This window comes from Chlamydomonas reinhardtii, chromosome 9, assembly GCF_000002595.2.
Source record: "Chlamydomonas reinhardtii strain CC-503 cw92 mt+ chromosome 9, whole genome shotgun sequence".
Taxonomy (NCBI): Eukaryota; Viridiplantae; Chlorophyta; class Chlorophyceae; order Chlamydomonadales; family Chlamydomonadaceae; genus Chlamydomonas; species Chlamydomonas reinhardtii.
Genome location: NC_057012.1, coordinates 5,766,092 through 5,784,369, shown reverse-complemented (window position 1 = coordinate 5,784,369; position 18,278 = coordinate 5,766,092). Strand labels below are relative to the sequence as shown.

The 18,278-nt window shown below is 64.1% G+C and overlaps 4 protein-coding genes across 4 annotated transcripts in view; 2 read left to right on the top strand and 2 right to left on the bottom strand.

Annotated features, from left to right (window-relative positions):
- CHLRE_09g402034v5 (uncharacterized protein) overlaps positions 1-1,023 on the bottom strand; it is a 6,712-nt gene extending 5,689 nt beyond the window's left edge. The window contains exons 1-3 of the mRNA XM_043066052.1: positions 785-1,023; positions 546-677; positions 113-254 (exon numbers count right to left, since the gene is read on the bottom strand). Of these exons, the coding sequence (XP_042921414.1) occupies positions 113-254; positions 546-677; positions 785-922 (412 nt within the window). The 5' untranslated portion in view covers positions 923-1,023. The remainder of the gene's footprint in view (positions 1-112; positions 255-545; positions 678-784) is intronic.
- A 100-nt stretch (positions 1,024-1,123) lies between these two features.
- CHLRE_09g401997v5 (uncharacterized protein) lies at positions 1,124-5,329 on the top strand. Its single transcript, XM_043066051.1, has 10 exons — positions 1,124-1,213; positions 1,323-1,475; positions 1,774-1,938; positions 2,176-2,258; positions 2,637-2,720; positions 3,028-3,110; positions 3,350-3,410; positions 3,800-3,905; positions 4,055-4,126; positions 4,657-5,329. The coding sequence occupies exons 2-10, from the start codon at positions 1,452-1,454 to the stop codon at positions 4,801-4,803; spliced, it is 825 nt and encodes a 274-aa protein (XP_042921413.1). The 5' UTR covers positions 1,124-1,213; positions 1,323-1,451; the 3' UTR covers positions 4,804-5,329.
- A 48-nt stretch (positions 5,330-5,377) lies between these two features.
- On the top strand, positions 5,378-9,731 carry CHLRE_09g401960v5 (uncharacterized protein). The gene is made up of 9 exons (XM_043066050.1): positions 5,378-5,543; positions 5,880-5,960; positions 6,124-6,334; positions 6,509-6,674; positions 6,927-7,073; positions 7,302-7,332; positions 7,590-7,673; positions 8,007-8,078; positions 8,282-9,731. Exons 1-9 carry the CDS (start codon positions 5,490-5,492, stop codon positions 8,348-8,350), a joined length of 915 nt encoding a protein of 304 aa, XP_042921412.1. The 5' UTR covers positions 5,378-5,489; the 3' UTR covers positions 8,351-9,731.
- A 5-nt stretch (positions 9,732-9,736) lies between these two features.
- On the bottom strand, positions 9,737-18,153 carry CHLRE_09g401923v5 (uncharacterized protein). Its single transcript, XM_043066048.1, has 17 exons — positions 18,063-18,153; positions 17,831-17,970; positions 17,474-17,600; positions 16,927-17,054; positions 16,491-16,557; positions 16,169-16,220; positions 15,781-15,934; positions 15,169-15,314; positions 14,735-14,845; positions 14,342-14,439; positions 13,792-13,893; positions 13,474-13,548; positions 12,978-13,049; positions 12,672-12,737; positions 12,230-12,352; positions 11,859-11,920; positions 9,737-11,460 (listed from the first exon to the last, which is right to left on the bottom strand). The coding sequence occupies exons 1-17, from the start codon at positions 18,075-18,077 to the stop codon at positions 10,725-10,727; spliced, it is 2,274 nt and encodes a 757-aa protein (XP_042921411.1). The 5' UTR covers positions 18,078-18,153; the 3' UTR covers positions 9,737-10,724.
- Positions 18,154-18,278: the final 125 nt, after the last annotated feature.

Here is an 18,278-nt window from a genome sequence, read left to right as displayed (position 1 = left end):
CCGACTCCTCCTGCCCCGCTCACCCACCCCGCCCCCTGCTTCGCTTCTTCATAATTCGCCAAGTGTGTACCACCCCTCCCACCCCTCCCCCTAAAACCCCCGCCCCGCTCACCCACGCCCGCCGCCGCCAGGTACATGGCCACCGGCGAGCCCAGTCCGCCGCACCCCACCACCAACACGCCGCCGCGCAGCAGCCGCTCCTGCGCCGCCACACCGAACGCGGGCAGCAGCAGGTGCCGCGAGTAGCGCTCCACCTGTGCGCGGCGGCGGCGGCGGCATGCGACAGACGGTCAGATGCAGGTGTCAATGCAGTGTCAATGCAGGTGGCAGGCAGGTGGCATGTAGTTGATCGCATGCGGTGTCACGTAGATTCGTGCAGCAGCCTCGGGTGCAGCGGCCAGCAGCGCGCCAGGTCGCGTGAGCGGCGCCGCTGTAGGCGTTGAGAGCTATCCGGTATACCGTTTTGGTAATGAACATGATGGTTGAACTTTATGCAGCATGGTCAGTGACACGTTAGTACGGCTATAGAGGCGCGGCGGCCGCACCTGCGCCCTGCTGAGGCCGTGCCGCGGCGCTGCGCGGGGCGGGGCCGGGGCCGAGGATGGCGCCGTGGATAATGATGTGGTGGCCGTGGCCCCGCCATTGCGCTGCTCCGCGGCTCCACTCGAGGTGTCCTCCTATGCGTGTATTGGTTGAAATGTCCAAGTGTGAAATGTGGTGGCAGGTGCCGAGGGTGTGAGGATGGTCCCCAGCGATGTGGTTGGGGCAAAATGGTTGGGCTCACCTGGGTTTTCGCGCTCCCAAGCTCCGCTCGCAGCGCCAGCAGCTGCTCCCGAAGCGACTCTACCTCCCGCTCCAAGCTTGCATTCTTCACACGCAGCGCAGCTGCCTCAGCTGCGATGCTCGCGTCGCCCATTGCCATGTTGGCGGCAGAGTCTTGCATTAAGGTTTCTATATCATAAGGGTAATTTTTGCTTGACGGCATGTCATCCGGCCAACGAGCGAAACTGCGAAAGTAATCGCGCGCGATGGGGCGCGGAATCCAGTGAGCCTGGAACCGGCCACTAGGAAAGGAAGTCTTGGCAAACTATACATCCATCTATCGCCTTATTTTCTAAGTGAAACAATCGGACAAATGGCGTCGACCTCAGGGCCTGCAGTTGCGCAAGCAGCTCCGACACAGCGCGTGGGCTTCGTGGGGTTAGGCGCCATGGTGCGTACTCGGCAATTTCAGCTGATAAGCAGAATAACATCATCAAAAAGCCCAATTGGCCCTGTCCTGGCGTGCTGCCTTCACCCCTCGGTCGCGCAACACCACACAGGGCAAGGGGCAGGCGAGCTGCCTCGCCCGACACCTGCAGTCGGCTGGCGCCGCGCCGCTGCTTGTGTTCAACCGCGACCCCTCGAAGACGCGGCAGCTGCTGGAGGATCCGGGGCTGCCTCAGGGCTGCATGGAGGCCGCAGATAACCTGGAGGCAAGCAAATGGGCTATGGAGTGGCGAGAATGCAGTGGGCGTTATGGAGGGAGTCAGGGGTTGTCCGTAACCCCCCCTTCCCAATCCCCGCCTCCAGCTTCCCTCTTGCGCTGAAGATATACCTGCTTCCATGGGCTTGGGGGAGATGTGATGATGCAGATGGGTGCACCTTTTCTCATGGCGGATCAGCAGGCTGACCCGTGGGCTGTTTGATGTCTATAAAGTGCGCAACAACCACCTGTAGTTCGTAGCATTCTTAAGCCCTTGCGGTGCATGCGCGGTGCCTTTATTTGCACAGGCCGTGGCTCGAACCTGTGACGTGGTGTTCACGATGCTGGCGCACGACGCCGCAGTGCGAGAGGTGGCCACACAGCTGGCGACGGCGTTTGCCGCGGCGGGGGCGGCCGCCTCGGGGGCTGGGGCGGCGGGCGCGGTGCCACGAATCCTGGTGGATTGCAGCACGGTGCGGCTGTGTGTGTGGGGGGGGGGGAAGGGGAGGGGGAATGGAGGTGGTGGGGATTTTTAATGGCCTTAGGATTATGGAGCTAGCTATGATGGGCACGGGTCTGCGTTTACACGGAAGGGAAGCGGTCGGCCTTTCACTGCTTCTTTGGGTGCTTGCCTCGCCTGCGGGATGTGATACGATGATCCTCCCTCCCTCCCGCCACGCATTACGCCGCCCCCCCCCCTCCCCCGCCAGGTGAGTCCCGACACGACGCGGGAGATGGCGGCCTTGCTGGGGGGTGTGGGGGTGCAGTACGTGGCGTGCCCCGTGCTGGGCAGGTGGGTGGGGGCATGGCGTGTGGGGCCAGGCAGGGGCAGGGGCAGGAGCAGGGGAATGCCTTTTTGAGGTTGGGCTGCTTCACCATTCCCGTGATGGGCTGGGTGTGGCACCGCAAGGGCGGGCAGCAGTAGGCTGTGGGCTTCCAAGCGGGCGGGCAAACTGTGCCCCATAACGCCCACGGGGAAAGCAGCATGTGTGCACGGTGCGGCAACCGCAACCGCAACCGCAGCCCGCACCAGCACCCACGGCCAGCGCCAATTACCATTGACCAAACTGTTTGTCATCAACGGCAAGCAGCCGCCAAGCACGTCATAGCGGCTCTGCTGCCCACAATGACATGCAACCCCCCTCCCGACCCAAACCCCACACACGCACAGGCCGGACGCCGCCGCCGCCGCCAACCTGCTCATCTTCTGCTCGGGGCCCGAGGAAGCCAAACAGCGCATCGCGCCCTACCTCGCGTGAGCGCATGCAGCTTGCAGCCACCGAACTTACGACGGCATAATTCTGATAAGATGCCGAAATTGTTGTCACATTGTTGAAAACTGCGCCATCCCACCCCCACCTCAATGGCGTGTCTTCTTTTGCAGTCGAGACCCATGCGCATACCGGTCCTCCCACTGTACTTCGCGCCTCTCCCGCCCTCTCCCATCCCTCGCTTCCGATTGCCCGCCCCAACTCCCCTTCCCATCTCCCCTCCCCTTCCTTCTCCCCCTTCCTTGCCCCTTCTCCCCCTCCTTCTCCCCCCCTCCTCGCCCCCCCCCCCAGCTGCATGTCGCGCAAGGTGCTGGACCTGGGCGGGCAGCCGCACAAGGCGCACGTCATGAAGCTGCTCGCCAACTTCCACCTGGGTGAGAGCGCGCGCGGGCGTGTGTGCGCGTGTGCGTGTGCCTGTGTGGCAGGGGGAACGAGGACAAGGAAATACAAGCGCTGCGAGTGTGTGGCAGTGCGTGTGTGGCAGTGGGTGGGGTCGTGTTCAGTACGAAGTCTGAGGCGAATTGCAGGCGCGGCATGCCGAACAGTTGTTGCCCGCGTCTTCGGGCACGCCTCGTCTTCTCAACCACCACGCTCGCCGCCCTCATGTGCGCAGTGTCGCTGATTGAGCTGCTGGCGGAGGGGATGACACTGGCGGAGAAGAACGGCATCCCCAGGTGCGGGGCGGTACGGGCACATCACCAATAGCGGGGCGGGGGGCTCTAGCGGCATCCCCATGTGCGGGGCTGTGCGGTGCGGTGCGGTGCGGTGCGGAAACGAGGCGTGGGGCTGTTATCGTGTAGGTAGGGTAGTCAGAAGCCCCTTTGCAGGAGCGAGCTAGGCCGTTGAGGGGGTGACGCCGTGCCAGGTGTAGCGGCACTGCGTGGCGGCAGCACCCGGCTGTGGACATGCAGCGGAGCCCTGTGAACGCCATGTCCTTGCCAGACCACGTCAACACACGGCGCCAGCCCACCGCAAACACGCCCACCATGACGGATCAACACGGCGGGGTTCGTCATAGTTACACACATGCACACATAAATGTCCTTGCATCACATGTGTGCAGGCAGAGCTACATGTCGTTCATTGATGAGATACTGCCGGTGCCCATCGTGCACGGCTACGGCAGTCGCATCGCGGCGGACGCGTTCGGAGCGGGCGCGGGCTTCACGGTAAGAGAAGGTGGAGGGGAAGTAGGCGGCGAGCAAGAGAGGGCAAGAAGGGATATGGGTTGGCTGCTATTGGTTCGGACATGGCGTTCCCCCAGACCTACGACGTACACCCACTCTCCTGCCCTCCCCTCTCCTCTCCTGTGCTCCAGGTGACTCTGGGCCTCAAGGACGTCAACCTCATGCGGCGACTGGCCGAGTCTAGTGAGGCGCCCCTGCCGCTGGTGGGTGCGGGTGTGCAGGGTGTGTGTGTGTAGAGTGGGAGGGTGGGTGGGTGGGTGGGTCGGGTGGGTGGGTAGGTGGTGTATGGTGGGTGCGGCAGTTAGTTGGAACGGTTGACCAGTGCGGGGGGGTTACATTCATGATTAGTTAAGGAAGTGGTAAACGGGGGGGGGGGAGCTGGTGCAGGGGGTCGGCTTGGATGCCGACCAGATGCCTCAAGCACACAGCACGCCTCATCTCCCAACCCCAGCCCCGAACACACAAACTGCCGTTCTTTCCGCCGCCACCCAGCCCTTGTCTCCCGTCTCCGTCCCCCGTGGCACAGCGCCCGTGCGGCTAGCAGCCTGCAGCGCTCCTGCGGCTCGGCTGTCGTGACCCCTGCCCGCGCCTTGACGCCCTACGTACCCCCAGTTTGGGCTGGTATCTACCACCCCATCCAACCTCCTTCCTCCTCCCGCCTTTCTGCCCATGCCCCTCCCTCTCCATTTACGCTTACAACTCCGTTCTCCATGAACGCCTACCCCCCCCTCAGGCTGACGTGGCCTACCAACACCTGCTGGCCGCAAAGGCCAACGGGCTGGCGGACCGCGACTGGGCGGCGCTGGCGGTGGCGGTCCGGCGAAACGCCGGGCTTACAGGCGGGCCGCCGCCGCCGCCTGCGGGGCAGCTGGAGCAGTAGAGGAGAAGAGGAGGAGCAGAGGAGGAGCAGAGGAGAAGAGGAGGAGAAGAGGAGAAGAGGAGGAGCAGAGGAGAAGAGGAGGAGCAGAGGAAGGGTAGGCGCAGTGAGAGGAGGAGTGGGGCGGGTAGGGGCTGCGGTGGCCGAGCCAGGAGTGCACTGCGGGCTGCTAGCCAAAGGGAGCTGTGGCGCGAGGGATGGAGACGCGAGAGAAGGGCTGGGTGGCGGCGCAGGCGGCAGGCGGGGAGCTGGGTAGGGAGGCGTTCTGTGCCGGGACCGGACCGTTGACTGGTTGAGAGATGTGCTGATGTTTGTGATAGCGGCGGGCCAGGGCTGCGCGGCTCGCAGAGCAGTGCCTAGAGTGGGCAGCGGGCACCCCGCGGGTCTGTCTGTGTAGTTACCCCTGCAACAGTTAACCGAAGTTACTGGTCGAAGGCGCAGGGTCGCGACTCGCGAGTCGCTCGCTCGGTTCTAACGAAACTCCCTCCCGGACAGCTTCCCAAGTTCACGGATCCTGTGACCCATGCTGACAACCCAATTTAGTCTGTGCATCCCCAGGTGCGCCACAACAGATTGCGTTACAAGTGCTGCTTATAATAGTAGTAGCCTGTCTGTCGTGCCGCTGTTGCTTCAGACACCGACCGAACCCATTCAGTGCAGCAATTGCGTCAGCGCGTCCGTCAGCAAAGATGGCGTGGCCTTCAGAGCTTAAGGAGATGCACAACCACCACATGGAAAGCACAGTAAGTGGGCTTCACCGCGTGCTCGCGGCGAATTGCCGCAGTGGCGCGTCACGCGGTGCAGACAGCCACGAAATGAGAGATAGTGCTCGTAGTTTTAAATATAGGCGTAAGGGCTATTCAATGTACAAAAGTTTTAGAAACCGGGCCGGGCTAGGAAGTAGAACAAGTGTGGAAGACAAGTGGCAATACGTTTCAGGGCACTTGTCGGGCTGAGCTGACCGAGTAAATGAAACCAGTAAAAGCCATTGATCGCTTCATGACAAATGTCGGTTTGCGTGGAAGGTTGGCAATGTCGCATTCATAATGTCGGCCCGCGCCTCAACCTGGCACTCGCAGCGATGGAAGGAGCTCAAATGGCGCAACGATGACATTGTCATCTGCAGCTACGCCAAGGCGGGCACCACCCTCACCCAGCAGGTGTGGCCGCCTAACGCCCTGACTCCCTGTCCGGGCCTCCGTCAAGGTGCCTCTGCCCCATGCCACGGCTTGCCCCTGCCGCGCCCCACCCCGCGCGCCCTGAGTTCACACCACACACACTCACATGAATTCGTCCCACACATCACAACCCAATTGAAAACAGTTGGTGGGCCAGCTCATCAGCGGCGGTGACCCGACGTTTCGCACCGCCGACGCGTCGCCGTGGCTGGACATGCGTGTGATACCCAAGGAGCCCATGATGGCGGCGCTGGAGGCGCAGACCCAGCGCCGCTTCATCAAGAGCCACCTGCCCACCGACTGCCTGCCGTACAACCCCAACACCAAGTACATCTACCTCGTGCGCGATGGCCGCGGTGAGGCACGGGTGGGGCTGGGGGCTGGGGGATTGTGTGTGTGGGGGGGGGGAGCACTTTCATTCCAAAGCTAGCGGGCTGGGGGATGGGCGATGGGGACACACAACATACCGTACACAGCACAACACAAGCTCACACACAAACAAACATAAACACACGTGCGCGCGCTTACAGACATGTGCTGGAGCCTGTACAACCACCACTCAACCGCCAACGCCATGTGGTACAGCGTCTTGAACGACACGCCGGGCCGTGTGGGCCCGCCCATCACCCGCCCGCACCCCGACCCGCGGCAGTACTTCCTGGACTGGCTGGAGCAGGACGGCGGGCCGCACTGGTGGTGAGAGCGGGGGGGGGAGCAGATTGGGGTGGGTGCCTACTGTACGTTGATGTTGGGGGCGGCGGGTGGTGGGTGGTGGCGCTCTCGCCTGCTTTGCCGGGCCACACACCCCATCGTGCCAACCAGCGCGCGCGGTACACTGTCATACCCGCCCGCTTTCGCGCTTTCCCAAAAACTCTCACCCCGGCATGAAACACGCACGCATGCAAACCCGCCGCACACGTACGGCAACGAACGGCCGCACGACCGCAGGCCCTTCTTCTCGCACGTGGCCAGCTGGTGGGCTGTGCGTCAGCTGCCCAACGTGATGCTGGTGCACTTCAGCGCGCTGCGGGCGGACCTGCCGGGGGAGGCGCGGCGCATCGCCAACTTCCTGGACATTGCCGTGCCCGACGACAAGTGAGTTTGTGGCTGTAGAGTACGGCCAGAGTGGCGTTAGCTAAGTTAGCTCGGCAGGACTGCAGGACGGACGGCGGACGGTCCGAGTAGGTGTGTAGTTCGCGGCATGTTGTTGCTTTGTGCCTGCTTTGCGCCGGTGTGTTTACGGGTGTTTCCGGCGAGGTTATGCACGCCTGCTTTGGCCCCCTCCCACACAATCCCTGCACTGGCTCGATCGCGCCCACGCAGGTGGCCCACCATTCTGGAGCACTGCTCCATGGTGAGTGGACTGTGTGCGCGCGGCCGACCGGACACCGAATAGGATGGGCCTGAGAACCGCATAGAACTGTCCGATCTTGGTCCAGGTTGCATGCAGCTGCTCCTCCAACACGCCTCCGCCCCCAGCCTACATGATGTTGAATGCGGACGATCCCTCCCTGCAACAACGCGCCCGCTATCGTACTGGTCCTTGCTACCTACGCCTTCACGTCTTAAATATTCATGAATGTAACCCTCCCCGCCGCGCCCCATGGCCAGGACTGGATGCGCGCCCACGCCGAGCTGGCGGTGCCGGGTGGCGGTGTGTTCTGGGAGCACGGCGCCAGTGACTTCATCTACAAGGTGGGTAGCTAGCGGTCCGGGGTGGGTTTGTGTGTGTGCGTATGTGTGTGTGTGTGTGTGTGTGTGTGTGTGTGTGTTAACAAGCTAGGGAGGGCGGACACCGCGATTGCAGGGAATGCGCAGGTAGGCAAGCTGTAAGCGACAGCTGCCATGCTTGCGATTTCGGTATGGCGCGTGCTCCCGCTGTACCCCTGGATGTCGGCACTTCCACCTTTGACACCCACCGTTCGCATGAATGGCTACCCCACCACACCACCACCACCACCACCGCCACCACCACCACCATCGCCACCACCACCACCGCCATCCCCGCCACCACCACCCACCCTGCAGGGCACCAACGGGCGCTGGAAGGACTCCCTGACGGAGGAGGACTGCCGCGTCTACGAGGAGCGGGCCATCAAGGTGAGGCGCCGAGACAGAGGGCAGGACAAAGGGGCACCGTAGTAGGGGATATAGGGGAGGCGGGCTGGAAGACAGGAGCTGGGGCGCACGGAGCCCTGCAGGTGCGGCTCTTTCCGCCCACCCGCTTTGCCGGCCCCGCTCCCCCTGAACCAAGCTCGATCGCCCTCATCAGTCCCTGACCCCGCGGCTCCCTCACTGCGCAGGAGCTGGGGCCGGACTGCGCGGAGTGGCTCAAGACGGCGCAGCCGCACGACTCCAAGCACTTCAAGTAGCACGACTCCAAGCACTTCAAGTAGCACGACTCCAAGCACTTCAAGTAGCACGACTCCAAGCACTTCAAGTAGGGCGGCGGCGCTGGATGGCTGGCAAGCCATGTTGGCGGGAGCCTTAGAGTCGAGGCCACCTGCAGTGCTTGACACGACGCATACGTACCGGCGGCAGTTATGTACACAGGTGCCCACACCAGTGATTGTGCACCGTCCTCCATCGGGATCAGTGCCTGAATGGACGCCTGGCAACAGAAGGCAGGGCGTCTGGCACGTGAGGGGCGCTGACAATGTATGCAAGACCCTGGCTGCGGGCTGGGGCCGATGTGTATGTGTGCGTGTTGCGGACAAGTCGACGGGCTGATGGGTCGGGTTGTGCATCGTGCTCATGCGCGTGCTTAACATGAGAATTCGGATGGCGTGTTTTTCGGGTTGCTACATATGCCACACTTATTCATGCCGCGTTACTACTTTCATGTGCGCCATGAGTGCTTGCCAGTTACGACACGCAACGGTGCGCTTTATCATGAATGATCAGGTCGCATGGCAGGTCTCATGCTACTGCCGCATATAGTACGAGTCAGGCGCTTTGTAGCATGCATGAGGCCACGCGCCTGCATGTGCGCTATCGTGCTGCCGTAATAAAGATGGCAGGTCGTTGATGGTGGGAGGTCGTTGATGGTTGTGCACGAGCAAGAGCCCAGCAGCACGACACTGTCAGGGCCATGGGTGCTGCTTAAGAGACACTGTCAGGGCCAATAGTGTTGCTTTAGAGACACTGTCAGGGCCATGGGTGCGGCTTAATCAAGTTACGGAGGGTGGGAGACGGTCTGGCAGACGAACAGCATGACACACCGACTGGGTGTGCTATCCTGGGACAACAAAGGGCCGGAGCCGGTTAGACATTTGCTACTATCGTCTACGGGCAGTATATGCGCGCGGTTGTGTGTGCAGCTTGTGCGCGCTCTTTACATCTGGCTCGTCTACCTGTGATCGGACCCGTGTGTGTGTGGGACGTGTGCAATCCTGGGTGCGCGGTTTGACGCAAATATTGTGTCACGGGCAGTCAATGCTTTGTAGCGCACGTGTGCATGGCTCCGGGATCGAGCAGTCCTCGACTGCCGGTGTGCCCATGCACTACTGGGAAGCGTCTTCGTTGAAGGGCGAAATCCCAAATCCCAAATCTACGGTGCGACAGCGGCCCGGCCCTGAACGCACCCAACGCATTATTTACCTTGGCACCGATACCGCTTGCGGCCTTGCGGTACCGGTATGCCGCGCGTGTGCTACTGTGCTGCCTACTGCCTAGGGCACTCATAGGCCATAGCCTGCGGCGGACGCCAGGGCAGCCCGGCACAGCTGGCGGGTGCTGTAAAGCCGTTCCTTGTTGTTGTTGAGCGCATGTTACACCGCGGGCATCCAGAGCCCATCAGGATCACTACGGTACCCCACCACTACTGCTGCCGCCTGCCGGATCGCTATCACAAAAGCATCCGACGGCGCAGACCCATTCCCGACCCACGACCTTATCAGACGGTGCAGAACCAGGGATGCGTAAGCCAGCAGCAGCGCGGCAGCTCGACACAGTACATGCACACGATATTCACTCCGCAGCGGCCTTGCAGCCACACGCCGACACTCAGACCCAGGGGAGGTTGCACACCCGTGCATCGGGCGGCAGCAACATTGTATGGCTTCATACAAAATCCGGTTGCACACGGGAACATCACATGAGAACAACAGTAAGTCCTGCGTCAACTACGCCTATTATCGGGTTTAGATCAGGTCACCGTTCAGTCAAGTCCGTCTGACCGTGTCACACCCCATCCCTCAAGACGACCAGCCCGGCAACAAGCCTCGTGTTCCAGAGGCGTGGGCGCTGCTGTCGCCTGTCACCGCAAGCCGACAGCAAAGGGGGCCACTCCGGATGCATTGCACGTCCCAGTCCAGGCAGGCGGGCCTCCTACCGCACAATTGCGTCCCTCGCCGCACACGCACACACACAGGGCCGAACCCATTGCATCTCCAAACACACGCACCACAAGTTCAACCCCACGATCACACATATGGTACCGTCCAGCTCGCACGCATGTTCGTCCCCAGTCCTAACCCAACCCGCGACACCTCACGGTGTCAGCTCCCCTACACACCCAAGCACCCGCCTGGTGCCTTCGAACCCTAACGCATCCCAGCCCCGTCCTACTTTTGCGGCACCTCCGCAGCCCCGCCGTCCGCCCTCTCCCCCTTGACCACCACCGGCCCGGCCCCTCCTCACCATCCGTGTCCATCCCTCCCTTCCCCTCCCCCTCCCCCTCCCCCGCAGCGCGACTGTTTCCTTACGGGAGTGGTTCAAAGTTAAACCCCCCTCCCCCACGCCCCCTCACACGTGCGGCGATGCCGACACGCCGCCGTGGCTCACGCCCCCGCCGTGGCCGTACACCTCCGCCGCGTGCGCCGCCGAGCCCATGCTGGTGTGCCGCGAGTAGGCCCCCTCCGACACGCTCCCGTTCCCGCCGCCACCCCCCATCGAGCCCGCGTCCTCCCCGCCGTGGCCGCCGTAGCCGTACCCCGCACCGTGACCATGACCGTTACCGTTACCGCCGCCGCCGGACGCCAGCGCCGCCGCCGCCGCGCGCCCCATGGCTGCCTGGTAGGCCTGCTGCTGCTGCTGCTGCCCCTGGTGCTGCGCCGGGTACAGCAGCGCGTGGTGGTGCGGTGACAGGCCGCGAGGGCTGACGTAGGCATAGGAGGAGGAGTGCGCGCTGGCGCCGCCCGCGGAGGGGCCCGCCGCCTCGCCGCCGCCGCCGCCCCCGCCGCCGCCGCCGCCCCCGCCGCCGCCGCCACGTGAGTATGCCGCCGCGCTGGCGCCGCCGGCGCTCGGGTAAGCGGTGGTGGCATGGCTGGCGCCGCCGCGGCTGACGCCGGCCGAGTGCGGGTGCGGGTGCGGGTGCGGCTGCTGCGCAGCTGCGGGGCTGCCGCCCGGACCTGCCCCTCCCGCTCCTCCTCCTCCTCCTCCCGTTCCTCCTCCTCGCGCCCCCCCTGGGCTGAGTGCTGACGTGTACAGGTCCTCCAGCTCCTCCAGGGAGCGGCGCAGCGCGTGGTTCTCCTCCACAGCCCTGTGTGTGTGTGTGTGTGTGTGTGTGTGTGTGTGTGTGTGTGTGTGTGTGTGTGTAGGGGGAAATTGCCGGCAGTTGGTGGTTAGCGTCAACGGTGCCAGGCGGTTGTGGTGGTTATGGCAAGGCGGTGGTGGCCGTGGTGATGCGATGGCTTGGGTGGCGGTGATGGTGACGGCTATGGCGGTGGGCGAAGGGAGCCCAGGAAGGGGAGGGAGCCAAGAGACCAGGGCGCTGGGCTTGACTGCCGCAACCCCCACCGCAACATGCAGCCCCGCCCAACACACCTACCCTCACCCCCGGCCTGCCAAAGCGCCCTCCCGTTGCGGACCCCACCTGGGCCCGCCCGCCCCCCCCCGCCTGCCCACCTCCCCGGCCCCCCCCCCCGCCCTCCCCCCCACCTGTCCAGCTGGAAGCCCAGGTGGTAGTCCTTGACCGCCATCTGCTTCAGAGTCACGTCGCCCTGTGGGGTTGAGAATGATGGGAGGGATGCGGGAGGGAGTGGTGGTAGGGGTGGTGGTGAGTGGAGTGGAGTGGGATGGATGCAGTCAAGAAGTGAAGCGCATGGTTGTCGGGTTGGTCGGGTGGGCGGAGAGGTGAAGCCCATGCCTGAAGGCCCCTGACGCGCACTAGCGGCCCCAGCCCCGCCCCAGCCAGAGACAACCAACACCTGCAGCCCTGCCAGCCTCTCCTCTACCCCTACCCCTCCTCCTGCCCCTCCACCTGCCCCTCCTCCTGCTCTGCCCCTGCTGCCGCTGCCGCCAAGCCGCACCTTGCGGTCCCCGGCCGCCAGTGTCTTGCGCGCGTTGGTGAGCTGCCGCTGCAGGTGGCTGATCTTGCCATTGGCCAGGGCGCTGGGGTAGCCCAGCGCGGAGCGCAGCTGCCGCTTCATGGTCTGCGGCAGCAGGGGCAGAAGGCAGTGGGGGTGGGGGTGGGAGTGGGAAGGGAGGCTCCATCGTCAGGTTCCATGCATAATTTAAGTGTGACGAGAAAATGTTGACAAGTCGTCGCGAGGGGGGAAAACAGGAATGGCAACAGCAGGTACAGCGGGCACGGCAGGTTTATGGGGGTGGCAGTGGCTGCGCACTTCGCTTCAGGGCAGGCCCCCCCAACCCAGACCGAGCCCAATCCCAAACGCCCCTCGGGTTTCTGTTAATCTGAGCTTGGCGGTGACGAATCCCCCACTCCCCCTACCCCCGCCCCTGCCGCCCCACCTTGAGTTTGTCCCGCTGCGCCGCCCGCATGGCTGCCAGAGTGCCGTCCGCGCGACTGCGGTACACCTGTGTGTGTGAACACGTGGGGTGCGAGTGGGTGCGGGCAAGCTTGCCAGAGACATTTGAAGCACACAAATCCATCTGTCGACCTTGATTGCCAACCGGTTACGGCGGCACACGCATCGGGACCACCGGACGCCTGCTCCCCCTTCCCCCTCTTCCCCAGCTCCTCACCCCCTCCATCCCTCGGTTTTCTCATGCAAATGCAGCTGGTGCCTTTGAACCAACACGCCCCACCGGCCGCACCTCGTCGATCATTAGCACCAGCGGCTCCCAGAACCGCCACTCCAAAGACAGCCCGTAGCTGTGGCGGAAGGCCTGCGGGCGGAACCGCATTTGGGTTGCGGGGTAGCGGGCGGAGGTCATGAGGTTTTGGCAGGCAGAGGATGTGCGGTGTGGCATACCGGTTAGTAAAGACGTACATTCAATGCTGGCCCGCGTCTCCGCCCCAGGGGTGCCACGCAGTGTCTGTGTTTGTTCGTAAAGCCCGGTGGCACCAAATTGTACTCCCTCAGTCCCCTGCAAACCGGTCGCGGGCCCCTTCCCCGGTGACCCCCACTCCCGCACCGCTGACCCCACACAGCACCCTCTTGGCCCCCCTCCCTCCCCTCCTCCCTCCCTCCCTCCCTCCCTCCCTCCCGCTCCCTCCCTCCCTCTCTTCCTCCCTCCCGCTCCCTCCCTCCCTCTCTTCCTCCCTTCCTCCCTTCCTCCCTCTCTTCCTCCCTCCCGCCCTCCCCCTCACCTGCACCAGGCGCACCACGTCCTTGGGCACCCAGCCCGAGGCGCGGGGCTGGGGTACCACCGGCTGAAGCGGGTCCTGGGGGGCAGAGGTGTGTGTGTGTGTGTGTGTGTGTGTGTGTGTGTGTGTGTGTGCAGGGGGTGGGGCAAGGTACTACAAGGTAGCATCGAGACGATCAGATCAGTACTAGACCAGAGGCAGGCACGTAAGAGGTGGGACAAGGAGATGGGACAGGGACACGTTTTGGACAGGATCAAACACCTGCATGCAGCCCTCACAAAGTCCCGCGCGTTCGCTCCTCGCCACGCCACCCGCACTCACGATCTTGGAGGCGTACCCGCCGCCCACCCGGTAGAAGACGTAGTTCTCCGGGTCGGGCGGGTAGGCGGAGGAGGGGGGGCCCAGGAAGGCCATGTCGCTGACCTGGGGGCGGAGGAGTAAGGGATGGAGGGGTAAGGGTGGGGGATGGAGGGGTAAGTGGAGTTGAGGGCTAAGGGATGGAGGGGTAGGGGGGTGGAGGAAGTGGGGGTGGAGGGGTAAGGGTGGGGTTTGGACACGGAAAGGGTCACAGAAGAGCGGGAGGTCGGCGGGTGGGTGGGTGGGTTAGATGGATTGAGCCGCGGAGCTGTGGGAGCCCGTTGGGCCCTGTGAGCCCCGGTACGGGCACTGCACTGCGGCATACACCCCACTGCACTGCCCTTCCCCCCCACTACTGTGCGCCACAGGTTCCTTATGGGATTGGTTCAGAGTTACCTCGCCCCCAACCCACCCCACTGCATTGCAGCCCCCCCCCCCCCCACACACACACACACCATCCACCCCCCACACATTCTGCACTGCAGCTCCCCCCCTCCGCCCCCACCGCACGCACCGGGTCCTCCAACATGTGTGAGCCGCCGCGGTAGGAGCCCAGCAGCCCACCGCCGCCGCCGCCGCCAGCAGCACCCGGCGAGCGAGCCACGCCGCGGCCTGTCCCGGGCGTGGGTGGCATCGCATGGCAAGCAGGTGAAGCACGTCGAGCAGCAGCAGCGGGATCAGCAGTGCAACAAGGCAGGCAAGCGCATGGGTGGCAGTCATGTCGGGTCAAACCTGTCCTCCACACACCGCATAACCAGCCGCGTCCGCCGCTCCACCCCCTTCACACCACGGCCGCCACTGCTACCACATAACCCCTCCCCCCGCAATGCGGCCCTGTTCCGGGCAAGCTCCCCAAATGCCGCATCCCTGCCCGCCCCCTCCCCCAATCCCGCCTCCCCCGCCGCACCTGGCGACAGCGGCCGCGCCAGGGTCCTGCCGCCGCTGCTGCGGTACACGTCCGCGGACATGGGCACCAGCTCCGGCACGAAGGCACCGCGCGTACTTGCCGTGATGGCGCCTGCAGGCATATATGGGGGGGGGGGGGGCGGGAGGCGTGCATGCATGGCGGTTACCTGTGAACCAATCCCGTAAGGAAACAGTCACGCTGCAAGGAGGAACTGCAGCCGTGCATGGGGGCGTGCGTGGGGGCGTGCGTGGGGGGCGTGCACGATGCCACGAGGTGTGTTACCGGTGGCGGTGCGGTTTCGACGAACTTCCCGCGCACCGCACGCACGTGCCCCTTTTCCTTGATTAATCCAATTACGAAAGACGGAATACTGTGATGCCGACAACGCCGACCACCAACCAATTTCTAGCGAGTCCACCGCACAACCAACTGACCTACAGCGGGCGAGGCGGAGGCGGACAGGCGCCGAGTGCGCGGCGCACTGCGGCTGCGGCCGGTGCTGCCGCGCCGCCCGCTGCCGTGCCCCCGGGTTGACACGAACACGTCGGAGCTGTCCGGAATGCCCAGAGCCTCCAGGATCCTGTGTAGCAGCAGGGAGCCCGGTCGATTTGGGACTTGAGGCGATGCAACACGTATACATTATACACATTGTCTTCGCGTGATCTTAATGTCCGCCCATCAAACGCCGATGGTCATTCAGACGCCCCTCAACCCACCAGCACCTGCCGCACAGCACCCCAGCCCCACTGCTGTACCGTGTCCCCACTGCCCTAACCCCTCCCCATCCTTCCTTTTCCCGCACTTGGTCCTGAGGGCCCAGCACTGCGCTGCTGCCCTGCACCAAACTGCTCCTGCCAACCCCCATGCTCCCCTCCCTGCTTGGTTGAGCGAGTGAACTAGCCCCCCTCCTCGTCCCCCCCCCCCGGGGTATTTACAACGCCCTTAATCGAACCCCCCCTCTCCCCCCTCGCTCTATTGCATTGGGTTCGGTTTAGTTTGGGCTGGTATCTACACCCCCCCCGCCCCGCCCCCCCCTCTAAACCCACCTGCTCCTGCCCAGCACCGCGCTGCTGCCCGCCACCATGTCCTTGAGCTCCAGGTTCTCCTTGTCCAGCCGCCCCAGCTCGTCCCGCGCCGCGCCGTACAACGTCTCCAGAGCCGACATGTCCGCCAGCCGGCCCTTGGTGGCCACCAGCTCGCCTGCATGGGGGGGAGGGAGGGCGGTTGGGGCTTTTTTGGGAGGGATGTGTCTATGTGTTGATAACGGAGGGGGACTACATGCCCGGGCCTCACGAATGAGTCCCATCATCACCAGGAAGCCCACCACGCTGCCTGCTTGTTGGCTAGAGCACCGTATGTAAAGTCGAGCAATGTTCCGCTTCCGTCTTCCGCCCCCGGCCCCGCCCTCGCCCTCGCCCACGCCCCCCCCCTCACTGAGGAGGCCGCTGTGCTCCGCCTGCGCCGTGGCCGCGCGCGTCTCCGAGTCCTGCGCACACATGGACGTTGGGTCATGCAGAGTGTTAACACCAGCACTCGATGCCGTAGTAGCCGCTCAACCGACTACCGGTAGCCAACTAACGGACGCTATCCCCACCCACCCAGCCGTGCCCCGCACCTCCCACATCTCCGCCGCCCCCCGCCCTGAACCACCCTACTTATCTCCCCACTCTGAATTGGAACCCATCTACCCAGTACCCACCCACCTCCCACACCTCCGCCGCCCCCTCCCCAAACACACACATTTACACGCACGCACCTCCAGCAGCTGCGTCATCTTGTCCAGGTGGCGCAGCGCCTCGTTGCGCTCATTGATGGTCACCAGCCTGCGAGGGTGTCACGTGTGAGTTGCAGTACCGGTGTGTGTGTGGACCCGTGCCCCGCACACGGCACATCACACGACATGCCGCCCAGGGCAAGCCCCGGCCCGATGCAGCTGCTGAGGCAGCTGCGCAAGCGGCGCAAGCGGTATGCGGCCTGCCGTGCTGCCAATTCGCGCCACCATCCGTCGTCAGCCTGCCCCTCCTCCCCCTCTCCATCCAGCTCCCTAATCTTCTCCCACCCATCCTCCCCCCACCCTTCCTCCTTCCCCCACCTTCCTGTCTCCCCTTCCTCCCTCTCTCCCCCACCCTCCTCTCTCCCCTTCCCTCCTCTCTCCCCTTCCCTCCTCCCTCCCCTTTCCCTCCGCGCCCCACCTGTCCTCCTCCGTCCGCTGCAGCTGCTTCTCCAGCGCCGCCACGTGCCGCCGCAGCTGCTCGTTCTCCGCGGCCGTGGCGGTGGCCACCGTCTCGCGCGCAGCCAGCGTGCTGCCCTGAGACTGGACCTGTGGGGGGCAGGAGGGGGGGAGGGAAAGGAGGGAAAGGGGGGAAAGGAGGGGGGGTGGATGGGATGGGGGAGAGGAGTGCGTGGTGGGTAGGAGGGAGGGGGAGTGATGGGTAGGGGGGAGGGGGAGGGGGAGGCGGGGGGGGGGGGGTGTACGGCCGTATGGGTGTGTTGTAGGAGCAGACGGGCTGCGTGTGTAAGAGCGGGTCGACGCCATATGCGTGTGCGCATGTCCTATTCCCGCTGCGTAGGGACGACGCAGAGGCGCCCCCCTGGCGGCGCAGACAACACGCGTGTATACGGCGCCGTGCACTGTAGAGGACCCCTTCCCCCTTCCCCCGTGCCCCTGCCGCGTCCCCCGTGCCCATGCCCTCCCTCCGTGCCTCCCCTCCCTGCCTCTGCCCCTTCCCGCGCACGCACCGCGCCGGCTAGCCGTGCCACCTCCGTCTCCAGCTCCCGAAGCCGCGCCAGCGACTCCTGGCGCTCGGAGCGAGCGGCGGCGGAGGTCACCGCCAGCTCCTGCTTCACGGTGCGCAGGCGCCCTTGGCTGCGCATGGGCGGCATGGCGCACACGGAGGGAGGGCGACCAAAGGTTTGGCCCAGCGTGGTTTTAGCGCGCTTTGGGCAGCCGACCGCCGCCGTGTTACGTGGTACGTGCGCGGGGACACTATTTCAAGAAGGGTGTCAGGTGAAATACATTGTCGCGTCAAGCGCGACTGACTCCCGTGTGGCTTCGCCCATGCGCGGGCGTCCATGCGCATCAGTTTCCCGACCAACCTGTATCGCAGTTTGTCCCTCAGCTCCACTGCCAACTCATACAGGCGCTGCATGACGCCATCGTCGCGCTTGCTGCCGCCAATCTGCCCCGCGAGGCCCGCGAGCAGGCGCGACCATTGGTCCCACTTCGCCTGGTCGAGCTGCAAACGCCGTGGATAGTGCAATTAATTGGATGTAAGCCAAAAGAAGCAAAAATGCCGTCCACATATCAAAGGCGCGCGTCTCTGCGCACCTCGTCCCCGTCCATAACGTCTTGCTCGTTGACCAGATAGACTGTTCGGTATGGTAATAGGTAGAGTAAAATACTATCGTAGCAGCATCAGAAAAGTCAAATATTGTGACAGGAAAGAGAGTCGAGCAGAAGCAGCTAACATGCCAGCGGAAGTTTTACATGCAGTCTGAATACGTATGCATTGTGCTTATAACACCCTGGGCAACAAAACGGGGC

Bases quoted from the DNA above. Each gene is read 5' to 3' on its own strand.
- CHLRE_09g401997v5 (XM_043066051.1), top strand. From the start codon at position 1,452: ATGGAGGCCGCAGATAACCTGGAG. The intron at 1,476-1,773 runs GCAAGCAAATGG...TTATTTGCACAG, and splicing joins AGGCCGCAGATAACCTGGAG to GCCGTGGCTCGAACCTGTGA. The intron at 3,111-3,349 runs GTGAGAGCGCGC...TCATGTGCGCAG, and splicing joins GCTCGCCAACTTCCACCTGG to TGTCGCTGATTGAGCTGCTG.
- CHLRE_09g401960v5 (XM_043066050.1), top strand. From the start codon at position 5,490: ATGGCGTGGCCTTCAGAGCTTAAGGAGATGCACAACCACCACATGGAA. The intron at 5,544-5,879 runs GTAAGTGGGCTT...TGGCACTCGCAG, and splicing joins ACCACCACATGGAAAGCACA to CGATGGAAGGAGCTCAAATG. The intron at 7,074-7,301 runs GTGAGTTTGTGG...GCGCCCACGCAG, and splicing joins ATTGCCGTGCCCGACGACAA to GTGGCCCACCATTCTGGAGC.
- CHLRE_09g401923v5 (XM_043066048.1), bottom strand. The intron at 14,440-14,734 runs GTGCGGCGGGGG...CGCCCGGGACAG, and splicing joins GGCGCGGCCGCTGTCGCCAG to GCCGCGGCGTGGCTCGCTCG. The intron at 13,894-14,341 runs GTGCGTGCGGTG...CTCCGCCCCCAG, and splicing joins CACACATGTTGGAGGACCCG to GTCAGCGACATGGCCTTCCT.